Source organism: Anastrepha ludens, chromosome X, assembly GCF_028408465.1.
Source record: "Anastrepha ludens isolate Willacy chromosome X, idAnaLude1.1, whole genome shotgun sequence".
Lineage (NCBI taxonomy): Eukaryota > Metazoa > Arthropoda > Insecta > Diptera > Tephritidae > Anastrepha > Anastrepha ludens.
This window is the reverse complement of record NC_071503.1, coordinates 79,606,837-79,623,125: the sequence shown is the minus strand read 5'-3', so window position 1 is coordinate 79,623,125 and position 16,289 is coordinate 79,606,837. Positions and strand designations below refer to the sequence as shown.

The window sequence follows — 16,289 nt, the reverse complement described above, 5'->3', positions numbered from 1 at the left end:
TTGCGTGAAGTCATCCGTGCCATGAGTAGGTCGCTTGCAATCATAAACGCTTGCGACTAAAAGGGATCAACGCGGACCTTCCATAGTCAAGTTAATACCCATATTCCAATGCAAAAATTTAAAACACAATTTTTTTACAACAAATAAAGATGGGTCCAAAAATATGGAAAAGCAAACATGCATAAAAGGCAAAAAATATAAATAAAAAAGCAAAAAGAAAAAATTTAAATTAAATACTAATATAAAAAAAATATAAAAAAAAAAGAAAAAAGAAAAAATTTAAACTAAATTTACTAACAAATTAACTAATTAACAATTTGAAATTTTTTCATAACCAACTAACAATTTTAAACCTTTCGATAACTAAAATAACACTAATCGAGCTTAAAGCAACTTGCAACCAATTTAACCAACTACTTCACTACTGGGTTCCCAACTAACGAAAATAGAAAAACCTTTTTTAACACAATAGACTTCACCAGCTTTACTAATTCACCCTCCACTGCGCAACTCAAAACTAAGATAAGTCCCTAGAATAAGGAGTAGACACTAAGTTCGCATACTCTTAAGAAATTTACTGTTCGAATGAGATATTTGAAATAGAAATAGAAATAGAATAGCTTAGTAAAGTAGACACTAAGATGATAATTTTGTTCGAATGAATTATTTGAAATTCCATAGAATAGCTTAGTAAAATAGGCACTAAGATAATAATTTTCCATTTTTTATGTAAGCAAACAATTTACTAACATTACTATAATTCATAGCATCTGCCTCTGCGCAACTGCGCACTCTTATGAGATATTTGAAATAGGCTCACCATTGGCCACTATACGAGATGGGTACGGCTGGATCATCGATGGACACTTTAAGCTCATTCACGTTATAGATCTAGAGCGTTATGACTTGACAACGAATCAACTGGAACATTTACTAACCAACCTCAATGAAACAACAACAACCACAGAAGTACTGCTGTTCCAACTAAACAGAATTCGCACACACTTGGATGAACTGAGAGGGCACAAACTTGCGAGATCGAAGCGATCCATCGATTGGATAGGGTCTGCCTGGAAATGGATAGCTGGTTCACCAGATGCGCTCGACTGGGATAAGGTCCTTAACAACGAAAACTCCCTTAACCAAAATAGTAACAGGCAATACAAGGTAAACAATGCAATTTTCAAAAAAACTAACGAAGTATTGCAGAAGCTAAACAGCGTTGTGACGATCACAAATGACGTCGTCGATCGAAGAACCAGGGAAAGGCTCGAGCAGGATGTCCAAAACAAGATAGCTATTCTGAAGGAAGACGTGAACGAGCTGATACGCGCCTGCCAAATGGCTAAGGCTGGCATCGTCAATAGCAATCTCTTAAGCAAGGAAGAAGTTAACCAGCTTGTTGGCGAGATTGACATCCTTCCATACAGTAATGCCATTGAAGCCATCGAGTATAGCAAACCTTCGATCTACACCAACAACACGCTATTGCTGTACGTGTTATCTCTGCCTAAGGTCACGGAGGAAAGATTCAACCACCTTATCACACGAGCTAATGTCCAGAAGGGCCATCGGATAGAATTGGCGTACAAAACTATCCTTATAAGCAAACAGGAGACGTTTGGCATAAGGGGAGACTGTTTGCACTTATCCTCAGCAATGGTATGTGAAAAGAAATCCTTGGACCTGCTACCGGAGGCTGGTTGTTTGGCTCGTCTCCTCAAGGGCGGAGAAACAAGTTGTCCTTACTTGACAAGCAACGCATCTACCGTCGAAGTAATCAAAGATGATACTATTTTCCTGAACAATTTCGTTGGCAACATAAGTTCAGGTAAAACCACTACTAATCTTAACGGTTCCTATATTCTCCGTGTAGACAACGAGACGGTAGTAATCAACAACCAAACATACTCAAGCATTACCACCTCAGGAGTTCAGGTGCTCCCACCAATCCTAACTAGCGTCACGAACCGCACAATGGCTATAAACCTCGATTTGGTACATGGAATGGCAATTGACAACTTGCAAATATTGAAGCACCTTAAATCTGAGACGAATTGGTTCATATTATCCGAGGGATCGGGACTACTGTTACTTATGGTGATAATTTGGTTTATCTGGAGGAAGCTCACAGCAAGGATCCACTTACCCGAAATAAAAATCGAGAACCAACTTAGTCGAAGGATCGAGAAACGTCCTTCGTCACCTAATCTGCGGGACGCAGATATTTGAAGGGGGAGGAGTTAACACGCTGCGGCACCCAACATATTGCATTCCCACACCTTACCGATACACGTGCCGCTGCATCAGCATAATCGCTGTTATTCTATAGGACAACCCAACACCTTAAGTCAAGGCCAGTTACATATCAGGTACCACGTACTAATACTAACGAACTAAGAACGGAGCCAGACGCAGCGTCAGCAAATTATGTTTCACACGATTGTGAAATACTTGCACATGCCACCAGTGCATGCCAACCGTGGGAAGCTAGGGGCGGAGCCAGCGTACCAAGACACGGCGCACCTGAAGGCAGCAGAACGACCCAAACCTATAAAGGCCTGCAGCGCACATCAAGGGGCAGTTGCGTAGTGGACATTAACGGTAGCTTGTAACATTTACCTTTGTAGTAAATAAACCTTGTAAATTCTAACTTTGATCCTTTAGTGTTTCATTTGCAGGGCAAGTTGGCCCTTTAATTTTTTTGAGTGTATTGGACTGAAAGTCCTTTTCTGGCGCCCGAGCAGGGACCAGTAGTGAAGTGACAAAATAAGTTGGAATTAGCTAAGAGCTAGAAAATATAGTGAAAAGAGTCAATAAAATTAAAAGTGAAAAAGCTAAGAAGCTACAAAAATAAAGTGAAGGAAAAAAGCTAGAAATTTAAAGGTTCTTAAAATAGAGAAGGAAAATTTAATAGAAAATATAATACAATTTTTAAACAAGCCAAGGGCTACAAAAGTGAAAGTGAAAAAAGTTCTAAAGAGAGAAAAAAAATAAATTTTCCTTTAAATAGCCAAGGGCTACAAAAGTGAAAGTGAAAAAAGTTCTAAAGAGAAAAAAAAAATAAATTTTCCTTTAAATAGCCACGGGCTACAAAAGTGAAAGTGGAAAAAAGTTCCACAAAGCGGATGTAAAAAACATCTAAAGATAACATTGGTCACAAGGCAAATCTTATGCTTAGATTCTCTGGTCCCAGGGTATGGGTGCAAATTTTTTTGCAGCCGATGTAGTCAGACGTTGGTTCAATTCCAAATAACTCGATGGTTCGAATGATTGCAATCGGTGTGGTTCAACTCCACCACGAGGTCTATGCTTTAATTGACGTGAAGCCACTCGTGCCATGAGTAGGCCATTTGCAACTATCAACGCTTATGGCTAAAAGGGATCAACGCGAGCCTTCCAATGTCAGCTGAGAGAAACGCCTACATTCCGATGCAAAATTACGCAATTAAGTTGTACATAAACACCTAAAAGGTGCAAAGAAAAACAAAAAAAGGAATGCTACCAAAAAATTACTAAATCACTAAGCATTAAAGTATGAGATACCATTGGTCAAAGGGTTAATAAGAAGCTTAAGATCAGTAGAATTCGGAGGTACGAATGCAAGCGTTAGCGCGCCTGTAGCCGTTGAAGTTATAGTGGTTCAATTCCATTTTTCTCACTGGTGTGGGATAACCGATGCGGAGGGGTTCAATTCCCCCAAAATGATCTTCTGCTTACTTGCGTGAAGTCATCCGTGCCATGAGTAGGTCGCTTGCAATCATAAACGCTTGCGACTAAAAGGGATCAACGCGGACCTTCCATAGTCAAGTTAATACCCATATTCCAATGCAAAAATTTAAAACACAATTTTTTTACAACAAATAAAGATGGGTCCAAAAATATGGAAAAGCAAACATGCATAAAAGGCAAAAAATATAAATAAAAAAGCAAAAAGAAAAAATTTAAATTAAATACTAATATAAAAAAAATATAAAAAAAAAAGAAAAAAGAAAAAATTTAAACTAAATTTACTAACAAATTAACTAATTAACAATTTGAAATTTTTTCATAACCAACTAACAATTTTAAACCTTTCGATAACTAAAATAACACTAATCGAGCTTAAAGCAACTTGCAACCAATTTAACCAACTACTTCACTACTGGGTTCCCAACTAACGAAAATAGAAAAACCTTTTTTAACACAATAGACTTCACCAGCTTTACTAATTCACCCTCCACTGCGCAACTCAAAACTAAGATAAGTCCCTAGAATAAGGAGTAGACACTAAGTTCGCATACTCTTAAGAAATTTACTGTTCGAATGAGATATTTGAAATAGAAATAGAAATAGAATAGCTTAGTAAAGTAGACACTAAGATGATAATTTTGTTCGAATGAATTATTTGAAATTCCATAGAATAGCTTAGTAAAATAGGCACTAAGATAATAATTTTCCATTTTTTATGTAAGCAAACAATTTACTAACATTACTATAATTCATAGCATCTGCCTCTGCGCAACTGCGCACTCTTATGAGATATTTGAAATAGGCTCACCATTGGCCACTATACGAGATGGGTACGGCTGGATCATCGATGGACACTTTAAGCTCATTCACGTTATAGATCTAGAGCGTTATGACTTGACAACGAATCAACTGGAACATTTACTAACCAACCTCAATGAAACAACAACAACCACAGAAGTACTGCTGTTCCAACTAAACAGAATTCGCACACACTTGGATGAACTGAGAGGGCACAAACTTGCGAGATCGAAGCGATCCATCGATTGGATAGGGTCTGCCTGGAAATGGATAGCTGGTTCACCAGATGCGCTCGACTGGGATAAGGTCCTTAACAACGAAAACTCCCTTAACCAAAATAGTAACAGGCAATACAAGGTAAACAATGCAATTTTCAAAAAAACTAACGAAGTATTGCAGAAGCTAAACAGCGTTGTGACGATCACAAATGACGTCGTCGATCGAAGAACCAGGGAAAGGCTCGAGCAGGATGTCCAAAACAAGATAGCTATTCTGAAGGAAGACGTGAACGAGCTGATACGCGCCTGCCAAATGGCTACGGCTGGCATCGTCAATAGCAATCTCTTAAGCAAGGAAGAAGTTAACCAGCTTGTTGGCGAGATTGACATCCTTCCATACAGTAATGCCATTGAAGCCATCGAGTATAGCAAACCTTCGATCTACACCAACAACACGCTATTGCTGTACGTGTTATCTCTGCCTAAGGTCACGGAGGAAAGATTCAACCACCTTATCACACGAGCTAATGTCCAGAAGGGCCATCGGATAGAATTGGCGTACAAAACTATCCTTATAAGCAAACAGGAGACGTTTGGCATAAGGGGAGACTGTTTGCACTTATCCTCAGCAATGGTATGTGAAAAGAAATCCTTGGACCTGCTACCGGAGGCTGGTTGTTTGGCTCGTCTCCTCAAGGGCGGAGAAACAAGTTGTCCTTACTTGACAAGCAACGCATCTACCGTCGAAGTAATCAAAGATGATACTATTTTCCTGAACAATTTCGTTGGCAACATAAGTTCAGGTAAAACCACTACTAATCTTAACGGTTCCTATATTCTCCGTGTAGACAACGAGACGGTAGTAATCAACAACCAAACATACTCAAGCATTACCACCTCAGGAGTTCAGGTGCTCCCACCAATCCTAACTAGCGTCACGAACCGCACAATGGCTATAAACCTCGATTTGGTACATGGAATGGCAATTGACAACTTGCAAATATTGAAGCACCTTAAATCTGAGACGAATTGGTTCATATTATCCGAGGGATCGGGACTACTGTTACTTATGGTGATAATTTGGTTTATCTGGAGGAAGCTCACAGCAAGGATCCACTTACCCGAAATAAAAATCGAGAACCAACTTAGTCGAAGGATCGAGAAACGTCCTTCGTCACCTAATCTGCGGGACGCAGATATTTGAAGGGGGAGGAGTTAACACGCTGCGGCACCCAACATATTGCATTCCCACACCTTACCGATACACGTGCCGCTGCATCAGCATAATCGCTGTTATTCTATAGGACAACCCAACACCTTAAGTCAAGGCCAGTTACATATCAGGTACCACGTACTAATGCTAACGAACTAAGAACGGAGCCAGACGCAGCGTCAGCAAATTATGTTTCACACGATTGTGAAATACTTGCACATGCCACCAGTGCATGCCAACCGTGGGAAGCTAGGGGCGGAGCCAGCGTACCAAGACACGGCGCACCTGAAGGCAGCAGAACGACCCAAACCTATAAAGGCCTGCAGCGCACATCAAGGGGCAGTTGCGTAGTGGACATTAACGGTAGCTTGTAACATTTACCTTTGTAGTAAATAAACCTTGTAAATTCTAACTTTGATCCTTTAGTGTTTCATTTGCAGGGCAAGTTGGCCCTTTAATTTTTTTGAGTGTATTGGACTGAAAGTCCTTTTCTGGCGCCCGAGCAGGGACCAGTAGTGAAGTGACAAAATAAGTTGGAATTAGCTAAGAGCTAGAAAATATAGTGAAAAGAGTCAATAAAATTAAAAGTGAAAAAGCTAAGAAGCTACAAAAATAAAGTGAAGGAAAAAAGCTAGAAATTTAAAGGTTCTTAAAATAGAGAAGGAAAATTTAATAGAAAATATAATACAATTTTTAAACAAGCCAAGGGCTACAAAAGTGAAAGTGAAAAAAGTTCTAAAGAGAGAAAAAAAATAAATTTTCCTTTAAATAGCCAAGGGCTACAAAAGTGAAAGTGAAAAAAGTTCTAAAGAGAAAAAAAAAATAAATTTTCCTTTAAATAGCCACGGGCTACAAAAGTGAAAGTGGAAAAAAGTTCCACAAAGCGGATGTAAAAAACATCTAAAGATAACATTGGTCACAAGGCAAATCTTATGCTTAGATTCTCTGGTCCCAGGGTATGGGTGCAAATTTTTTTGCAGCCGATGTAGTCAGACGTTGGTTCAATTCCAAATAACTCGATGGTTCGAATGATTGCAATCGGTGTGGTTCAACTCCACCACGAGGTCTATGCTTTAATTGACGTGAAGCCACTCGTGCCATGAGTAGGCCATTTGCAACTATCAACGCTTATGGCTAAAAGGGATCAACACGAGCCTTCCAATGTCAGCTGAGAGAAACGCCTACATTCCGATGCAAAATTACGCAATTAAGTTGTACATAAACACCTAAAAGGTGCAAAGAAAAACAAAAAAAGGAATGCTACCAAAAAATTACTAAATCACTAAGCATTAAAGTATGAGATACCATTGGTCAAAGGGTTAATAAGAAGCTTAAGATCAGTAGAATTCGGAGGTACGAATGCAAGCGTTAGCGCGCCTGTAGCCGTTGAAGTTATAGTGGTTCAATTCCATTTTTCTCACTGGTGTGGGATAACCGATGCGGAGGGGTTCAATTCCCCCAAAATGATCTTCTGCTTACTTGCGTGAAGTCATCCGTGCCATGAGTAGGTCGCTTGCAATCATAAACGCTTGCGACTAAAAGGGATCAACGCGGACCTTCCATAGTCAAGTTAATACCCATATTCCAATGCAAAAATTTAAAACACAATTTTTTTACAACAAATAAAGATGGGTCCAAAAATATGGAAAAGCAAACATGCATAAAAGGCAAAAAATATAAATAAAAAAGCAAAAAGAAAAAATTTAAATTAAATACTAATATAAAAAAAATATAAAAAAAAAAGAAAAAAGAAAAAATTTAAACTAAATTTACTAACAAATTAACTAATTAACAATTTGAAATTTTTTCATAACCAACTAACAATTTTAAACCTTTCGATAACTAAAATAACACTAATCGAGCTTAAAGCAACTTGCAACCAATTTAACCAACTACTTCACTACTGGGTTCCCAACTAACGAAAATAGAAAAACCTTTTTTAACACAATAGACTTCACCAGCTTTACTAATTCACCCTCCACTGCGCAACTCAAAACTAAGATAAGTCCCTAGAATAAGGAGTAGACACTAAGTTCGCATACTCTTAAGAAATTTACTGTTCGAATGAGATATTTGAAATAGAAATAGAAATAGAATAGCTTAGTAAAGTAGACACTAAGATGATAATTTTGTTCGAATGAATTATTTGAAATTCCATAGAATAGCTTAGTAAAATAGGCACTAAGATAATAATTTTCCATTTTTTATGTAAGCAAACAATTTACTAACATTACTATAATTCATAGCATCTGCCTCTGCGCAACTGCGCACTCTTATGAGATATTTGAAATAGGCTCACCATTGGCCACTATACGAGATGGGTACGGCTGGATCATCGATGGACACTTTAAGCTCATTCACGTTATAGATCTAGAGCGTTATGACTTGACAACGAATCAACTGGAACATTTACTAACCAACCTCAATGAAACAACAACAACCACAGAAGTACTGCTGTTCCAACTAAACAGAATTCGCACACACTTGGATGAACTGAGAGGGCACAAACTTGCGAGATCGAAGCGATCCATCGATTGGATAGGGTCTGCCTGGAAATGGATAGCTGGTTCACCAGATGCGCTCGACTGGGATAAGGTCCTTAACAACGAAAACTCCCTTAACCAAAATAGTAACAGGCAATACAAGGTAAACAATGCAATTTTCAAAAAAACTAACGAAGTATTGCAGAAGCTAAACAGCGTTGTGACGATCACAAATGACGTCGTCGATCGAAGAACCAGGGAAAGGCTCGAGCAGGATGTCCAAAACAAGATAGCTATTCTGAAGGAAGACGTGAACGAGCTGATACGCGCCTGCCAAATGGCTAAGGCTGGCATCTTCAATAGCAATCTCTTAAGCAAGGAAGAAGTTAACCAGCTTGTTGGCGAGATTGACATCCTTCCATACAGTAATGCCATTGAAGCCATCGAGTATAGCAAACCTTCGATCTACACCAACAACACGCTATTGCTGTACGTGTTATCTCTGCCTAAGGTCACGGAGGAAAGATTCAACCACCTTATCACACGAGCTAATGTCCAGAAGGGCCATCGGATAGAATTGGCGTACAAAACTATCCTTATAAGCAAACAGGAGACGTTTGGCATAAGGGGAGACTGTTTGCACTTATCCTCAGCAATGGTATGTGAAAAGAAATCCTTGGACCTGCTACCGGAGGCTGGTTGTTTGGCTCGTCTCCTCAAGGGCGGAGAAACAAGTTGTCCTTACTTGACAAGCAACGCATCTACCGTCGAAGTAATCAAAGATGATACTATTTTCCTGAACAATTTCGTTGGCAACATAAGTTCAGGTAAAACCACTACTAATCTTAACGGTTCCTATATTCTCCGTGTAGACAACGAGACGGTAGTAATCAACAACCAAACATACTCAAGCATTACCACCTCAGGAGTTCAGGTGCTCCCACCAATCCTAACTAGCGTCACGAACCGCACAATGGCTATAAACCTCGATTTGGTACATGGAATGGCAATTGACAACTCGCAAATATTGAAGCACCTTAAATCTGAGACGAATTGGTTCATATTATCCGAGGGATCGGGACTACTGTTACTTATGGTGATAATTTGGTTTATCTGGAGGAAGCTCACAGCAAGGATCCACTTACCCGAAATAAAAATCGAGAACCAACTTAGTCGAAGGATCGAGAAACGTCCTTCGTCACCTAATCTGCGGGACGCAGATATTTGAAGGGGGAGGAGTTAACACGCTGCGGCACCCAACATATTGCATTCCCACACCTTACCGATACACGTGCCGCTGCATCAGCATAATCGCTGTTATTCTATAGGACAACCCAACACCTTAAGTCAAGGCCAGTTACATATCAGGTACCACGTACTAATGCTAACGAACTAAGAACGGAGCCAGACGCAGCGTCAGCAAATTATGTTTCACACGATTGTGAAATACTTGCACATGCCACCAGTGCATGCCAACCGTGGGAAGCTAGGGGCGGAGCCAGCGTACCAAGACACGGCGCACCTGAAGGCAGCAGAACGACCCAAACCTATAAAGGCCTGCAGCGCACATCAAGGGGCAGTTGCGTAGTGGACATTAACGGTAGCTTGTAACATTTACCTTTGTAGTAAATAAACCTTGTAAATTCTAACTTTGATCCTTTAGTGTTTCATTTGCAGGGCAAGTTGGCCCTTTAATTTTTTTGAGTGTATTGGACTGAAAGTCCTTTTCTGGCGCCCGAACAGGGACCAGTAGTGAAGTGACAAAATAAGTTGGAATTAGCTAAGAGCTAGAAAATATAGTGAAAAGAGTCAATAAAATTAAAAGTGAAAAAGCTAAGAAGCTACAAAAATAAAGTGAAGGAAAAAAGCTAGAAATTTAAAGGTTCTTAAAATAGAGAAGGAAAATTTAATAGAAAATATAATACAATTTTTAAACAAGCCAAGGGCTACAAAAGTGAAAGTGAAAAAAGTTCTAAAGAGAGAAAAAAAATAAATTTTCCTTTAAATAGCCAAGGGCTACAAAAGTGAAAGTGAAAAAAGTTCTAAAGAGAAAAAAAATAAAAATTTTCCTTTAAATAGCCAGGGGCTACAAAAGTGAAAGTGGAAAAAAGTTCCACAAAGCGGATGTAGAAAACATCTAAAGATAACATTGGTCACAAGGCAAATCTTATGCTTAGATTCTCTGGTCCCAGGGTATGGGTGCAAATTTTTTTGCAGCCGATGTAGTCAGACGTTGGTTCAATTCCAAATAACTCGATGGTTCGAATGATTGCAATCGGTGTGGTTCAACTCCACCACGAGGTCTATGCTTTAATTGACGTGAAGCCACTCGTGCCATGAGTAGGCCATTTGCAACTATCAACGCTTATGGCTAAAAGGGATCAACGCGAGCCTTCCAATGTCAGCTGAGAGAAACGCCTACATTCCGATGCAAAATTACGCAATTAAGTTGTACATAAACACCTAAAAGGTGCAAAGAAAAACAAAAAAAGGAATGCTACCAAAAAATTACTAAATCACTAAGCATTAAAGTATGAGATACCATTGGTCAAAGGGTTAATAAGAAGCTTAAGATCAGTAGAATTCGGAGGTACGAATGCAAGCGTTAACGCGCCTGTAGCCGTTGAAGTTATAGTGGTTCAATTCCATTTTTCTCACTGGTGTGGGATAACCGATGCGGAGGGGTTCAATTCCCCCAAAATGATCTTCTGCTTACTTGCGTGAAGTCATCCGTGCCATGAGTAGGTCGCTTGCAATCATAAACGCTTGCGACTAAAAGGGATCAACGCGGACCTTCCATAGTCAAGTTAATACCCATATTCCAATGCAAAAATTTAAAACACAATTTTTTTACAACAAATAAAGATGGGTCCAAAAATATGGAAAAGCAAACATGCATAAAAGGCAAAAAATATAAATAAAAAAGCAAAAAGAAAAAATTTAAATTAAATACTAATATAAAAAATATATAAAAAAAAAAGAAAAAAGAAAAAATTTAAACTAAATTTACTAACAAATTAACTAATTAACAATTTGAAATTTTTTCATAACCAACTAACAATTTTAAACCTTTCGATAACTAAAATAACACTAATCGAGCTTAAGGCAACTTGCAACCAATTTAACCAACTACTTCACTACTGGGTTCCCAACTAACGAAAATAGAAAAACCTTTTTTAACACAATAGACTTCACCAGCTTTACTAATTCACCCTCCACTGCGCAACTCAAAACTAGGATAAGTCCCTAGAATAAGGAGTAGACACTAAGTTCGCATACTCTTAAGAAATTTACTGTTCGAATGAGATATTTGAAATAGAAATAGAAATAGAATAGCTTAGTAAAGTAGACACTAAGATGATAATTTTGTTCGAATGAATTATTTGAAATTCCATAGAATAGCTTAGTAAAATAGGCACTAAGATAATAATTTTCCATTTTTTATGTAAGCAAACAATTTACTAACATTACTATAATTCATAGCATCTGCCTCTGCGCAACTGCGCACTCTTATGAGATATTTGAAATAGGCTCACCATTGGCCACTATACGAGATGGGTACGGCTGGATCATCGATGGACACTTTAAGCTCATTCACGTTATAGATCTAGAGCGTTATGACTTGACAACGAATCAACTGGAACATTTACTAACCAACCTCAATGAAACAACAACAACCACAGAAGTACTGCTGTTCCAACTAAACAGAATTCGCACACACTTGGATGAACTGAGAGGGCACAAACTTGCGAGATCGAAGCGATCCATCGATTGGATAGGGTCTGCCTGGAAATGGATAGCTGGTTCACCAGATGCGCTCGACTGGGATAAGGTCCTTAACAACGAAAACTCCCTTAACCAAAATAGTAACAGGCAATACAAGGTAAACAATGCAATTTTCAAAAAAACTAACGAAGTATTGCAGAAGCTAAACAGCGTTGTGACGATCACAAATGACGTCGTCGATCGAAGAACCAGGGAAAGGCTCGAGCAGGATGTCCAAAACAAGATAGCTATTCTGAAGGAAGACGTGAACGAGCTGATACGCGCCTGCCAAATGGCTAAGGCTGGCATCTTCAATAGCAATCTCTTAAGCAAGGAAGAAGTTAACCAGCTTGTTGGCGAGATTGACATCCTTCCATACAGTAATGCCATTGAAGCCATCGAGTATAGCAAACCTTCGATCTACACCAACAACACGCTATTGCTGTACGTGTTATCTCTGCCTAAGGTCGCGGAGGAAAGATTCAACCACCTTATCACACGAGCTAATGTCCAGAAGGGCCATCGGATAGAATTGGCGTACAAAACTATCCTTATAAGCAAACAGGAGACGTTTGGCATAAGGGGAGACTGTTTGCACTTATCCTCAGCAATGGTATGTGAAAAGAAATCCTTGGACCTGCTACCGGAGGCTGGTTGTTTGGCTCGTCTCCTCAAGGGCGGAGAAACAAGTTGTCCTTACTTGACAAGCAACGCATCTACCGTCGAAGTAATCAAAGATGATACTATTTTCCTGAACAATTTCGTTGGCAACATAAGTTCAGGTAAAACCACTACTAATCTTAACGGTTCCTATATTCTCCGTGTAGACAACGAGACGGTAGTAATCAACAACCAAACATACTCAAGCATTACCACCTCAGGAGTTCAGGTGCTCCCACCAATCCTAACTAGCGTCACGAACCGCACAATGGCTATAAACCTCGATTTGGTACATGGAATGGCAATTGACAACTTGCAAATATTGAAGCACCTTAAATCTGAGACGAATTGGTTCATATTATCCGAGGGATCGGGACTACTGTTACTTATGGTGATAATTTGGTTTATCTGGAGGAAGCTCACAGCAAGGATCCACTTACCCGAAATAAAAATCGAGAACCAACTTAGTCGAAGGATCGAGAAACGTCCTTCGTCACCTAATCTGCGGGACGCAGATATTTGAAGGGGGAGGAGTTAACACGCTGCGGCACCCAACATATTGCATTCCCACACCTTACCGATACACGTGCCGCTGCATCAGCATAATCGCTGTTATTCTATAGGACAACCCAACACCTTAAGTCAAGGCCAGTTACATATCAGGTACCACGTACTAATGCTAACGCACTAAGAACGGAGCCAGACGCAGCGTCAGCAAATTATGTTTCACACGATTGTGAAATACTTGCACATGCCACCAGTGCATGCCAACCGTGGGAAGCTAGGGGCGGAGCCAGCGTACCAAGACACGGCGCACCTGAAGGCAGCAGAACGACCCAAACCTATAAAGGCCTGCAGCGCACATCAAGGGGCAGTTGCGTAGTGGACATTAACGGTAGCTTGTAACATTTACCTTTGTAGTAAATAAACCTTGTAAATTCTAACTTTGATCCTTTAGTGTTTCATTTGCAGGGCAAGTTGGCCCTTTAATTTTTTTGAGTGTATTGGACTGAAAGTCCTTTTCTTACATATATACTTATTTCAGTTCGTATCTACTGAAAAAGACGTGTTAGCATAACGACGTATCTGAAGTCTCCATTCACTAACAAAATGTGGCTGATAAGGCGTAAATGATGCTTCTTCTAAAGCGACGATGCCCAAAGCCTATACTCGTACTTTTGTTTTTGTAAAACTCGTAGACATTCAAATTCGAATCACTGCTCGCTTATGCTCGCTCATAAGAAATTATTTTTTTTGCATTTTTATACAGAATAAAGTTGTTTAAAAATAATGTTCTTGCTGGCGTAGCTGCTGCTTTGAGCTTTGTATTGCTCTTGTGTGTTGTTGTACTCGTATATGTCGAACAGGTAGTAAGCTTCGCAGTTTTTAAAGGGCTGTTGAAATCCTCTAAGCTCTTACTTACATGAAAACAGGCATACAAATATATCTACACAGAAATACACAAATTATTTCAATGTACAGTAGATTCTGTTTTTATGCGGGTTTTTTTATGCGGTTTTGAAATAGTGCGGCTTTTAAAAAAATTAAAAAATGCATGTCGACCTATCGGGAATTGTATTAACAAGATTCTAAGCCAGCTAAGCAAAAACTCATCATAGATTACATCAGAAATGCTAACCCTACAAGTATGGAACCGCCTGCATCACCATCCAGATCAGACGTGTACATTTCCTCAAGTGACGGAAGTAATTTTACGCCAAATCCTAAACGAATGCGCAACCAATGCGGGTATTGTTTGATTCTATTTCTGACGATGTAAATTTATTTTTCGATTTTAACGTTTCTTAAATAAAGATATAATTTTCAAAAATACAATTTTTTGTTTATGCAATTTTATTTAATTATTTCAGATTCGTGCGGTCTATGGAACGTATCTATAGTTATAATATGGGACTAGTACCCTTTTTTTATGCGATTTTATTACATTATTTCAGATTTAAGCGGTTCTTAGCACTTTTGAAACGTATCTACAGTTTTACTATAGAACTGGTAGCTTTTTTTATGCTGTTTCTTGCGGAACGTATATACCGCATAAAAACAGAATCTACTGTATGAGAATTGTTTGCCCATAAGAAATTTTCGGGCATCAGTGTACTAAAGTGATAACTTGAAAAAAATAGACTGCTGTTTATTGTTTTTGTATGAACGTACATACATTCATATGCAACTTCCCATACATTTTTGGGGAATGCTGCTGAAGTGATAGTCCATGGCCGGATAAAAATATGGGACATTTTGCTTACAACTATATCATTTCACATCCCTATACTGTTGATACTTACTTATACATACATACGAGTGTGTGTGTTCGTATTTATTTATTTTAAAAAATACATACAGGATGCATTTTATGTTCTAGATTGATGTTGGTTTTGTGTGACTTTAAAATTTTTTGTTTATAGTTTGAGCGATTGATTACACAGGTCCAATCAGTTGGCTGCTGGTGGGCTTCAGCCTTTCACACAATACGCTCGCTAGAATCTTATAGGCGATATTTAGAAGACTAGTCCCGCGATAATTGGCACAGATTACAGGATCACCCTTTCTATGGATTGGGCAGAGCACACTTAAATTCCAATCGGCAGGCAAGCTTTCATCCGACCATATTTTGCATAGGAGCTGATGCATGCACCTTACCAGCTCCTCGGCGCCATGTTTGAATAGCTCTGCCGGCAGTCCGTCGGCGCCTGCGGCTTTGTTGTTCTTTAGCCGCTATCGCTATTCTCACCTCGTAATGATCGGGTAGCGGAACGACAATTCCGTCGTCAACGATTGGGGTATCGGGATCTTCACATTCTCTGTGACATGCGCAGCTATCACTGTTTAAAAGGTTCGAGAAGTGTTTCCTCCATAATTTAAGTATGGATCTCAGCCACCAAATCGCCGTCTTCGTTCTTACAGGAAAACGCCCCGCTCTTAAAACTTTCTGTAAGCCGCCGAACTTTCTGGTAGAATTTTCGGACGTTGTTCCCATTGGCCAGCAACTCAAGCTTCTCGCACTCACGTATTTCGGTCACTCGTTTCATCTTTCGGATAATACGTCTCTCTTCCTTCCTTAGCTCTCTGTAGCGATCCTACATGGCTCGCGTTGCGCCTGCTCGCAGCGTGGCTCTATAGGCAGCATCTTTTCCTTCTGCGGCAGCAAGACATTCCTGGTCGTACCAACTGTTTTTTCAGTCTCGCCGGAATCCGATTTCTTCTTCGACGACGATACGTAGGGAACGTGCATCCCGGTTTGTTGGGCAGTACTCTCTGAGAGCAGGAGTGAGTGTAGAGGGGCGAATCTTCTGGCTTTCCATTGTAATTGCAGCTTTTCAATGTCGAATATTCTTTGCATAGGTAGATATACGTTTTTTGCTGCACAGAGGCGTGTGCGCAGTTTGGCTGCAACAAGGTAAT

The 16,289-nt window shown here is 39.5% G+C and overlaps 4 protein-coding genes across 4 annotated transcripts; all 4 read left to right on the top strand.

Moving 5' to 3' along the window:
* The first annotated feature begins 714 nt into the window (after positions 1-714).
* On the top strand, positions 715-4,435 carry LOC128869393 (uncharacterized). The gene is made up of 2 exons (XM_054111943.1): positions 715-1,167; positions 1,213-4,435. The coding sequence occupies exon 2, from the start codon at positions 1,342-1,344 to the stop codon at positions 2,230-2,232; it is 891 nt and encodes a 296-aa protein (XP_053967918.1). The 5' UTR covers positions 715-1,167; positions 1,213-1,341; the 3' UTR covers positions 2,233-4,435.
* Positions 4,435-5,952, top strand: LOC128869394 (uncharacterized). The gene is made up of 2 exons (XM_054111944.1): positions 4,435-4,887; positions 4,933-5,952. The coding sequence occupies exon 2, from the start codon at positions 5,062-5,064 to the stop codon at positions 5,950-5,952; it is 891 nt and encodes a 296-aa protein (XP_053967919.1). The 5' UTR covers positions 4,435-4,887; positions 4,933-5,061.
* Positions 5,953-7,134: 1,182 nt separating this feature from the next.
* Positions 7,135-10,521, top strand: LOC128869599 (uncharacterized). The gene is made up of 2 exons (XM_054112172.1): positions 7,135-8,607; positions 8,653-10,521. The coding sequence occupies exon 2, from the start codon at positions 8,782-8,784 to the stop codon at positions 9,670-9,672; it is 891 nt and encodes a 296-aa protein (XP_053968147.1). The 5' UTR covers positions 7,135-8,607; positions 8,653-8,781; the 3' UTR covers positions 9,673-10,521.
* Positions 10,522-10,593: 72 nt separating this feature from the next.
* LOC128869568 (uncharacterized) lies at positions 10,594-13,766 on the top strand. The gene is made up of 2 exons (XM_054112144.1): positions 10,594-12,327; positions 12,373-13,766. Exon 2 carries the CDS (start codon positions 12,502-12,504, stop codon positions 13,390-13,392), a length of 891 nt encoding a protein of 296 aa, XP_053968119.1. The 5' UTR covers positions 10,594-12,327; positions 12,373-12,501; the 3' UTR covers positions 13,393-13,766.
* Positions 13,767-16,289: the final 2,523 nt, after the last annotated feature.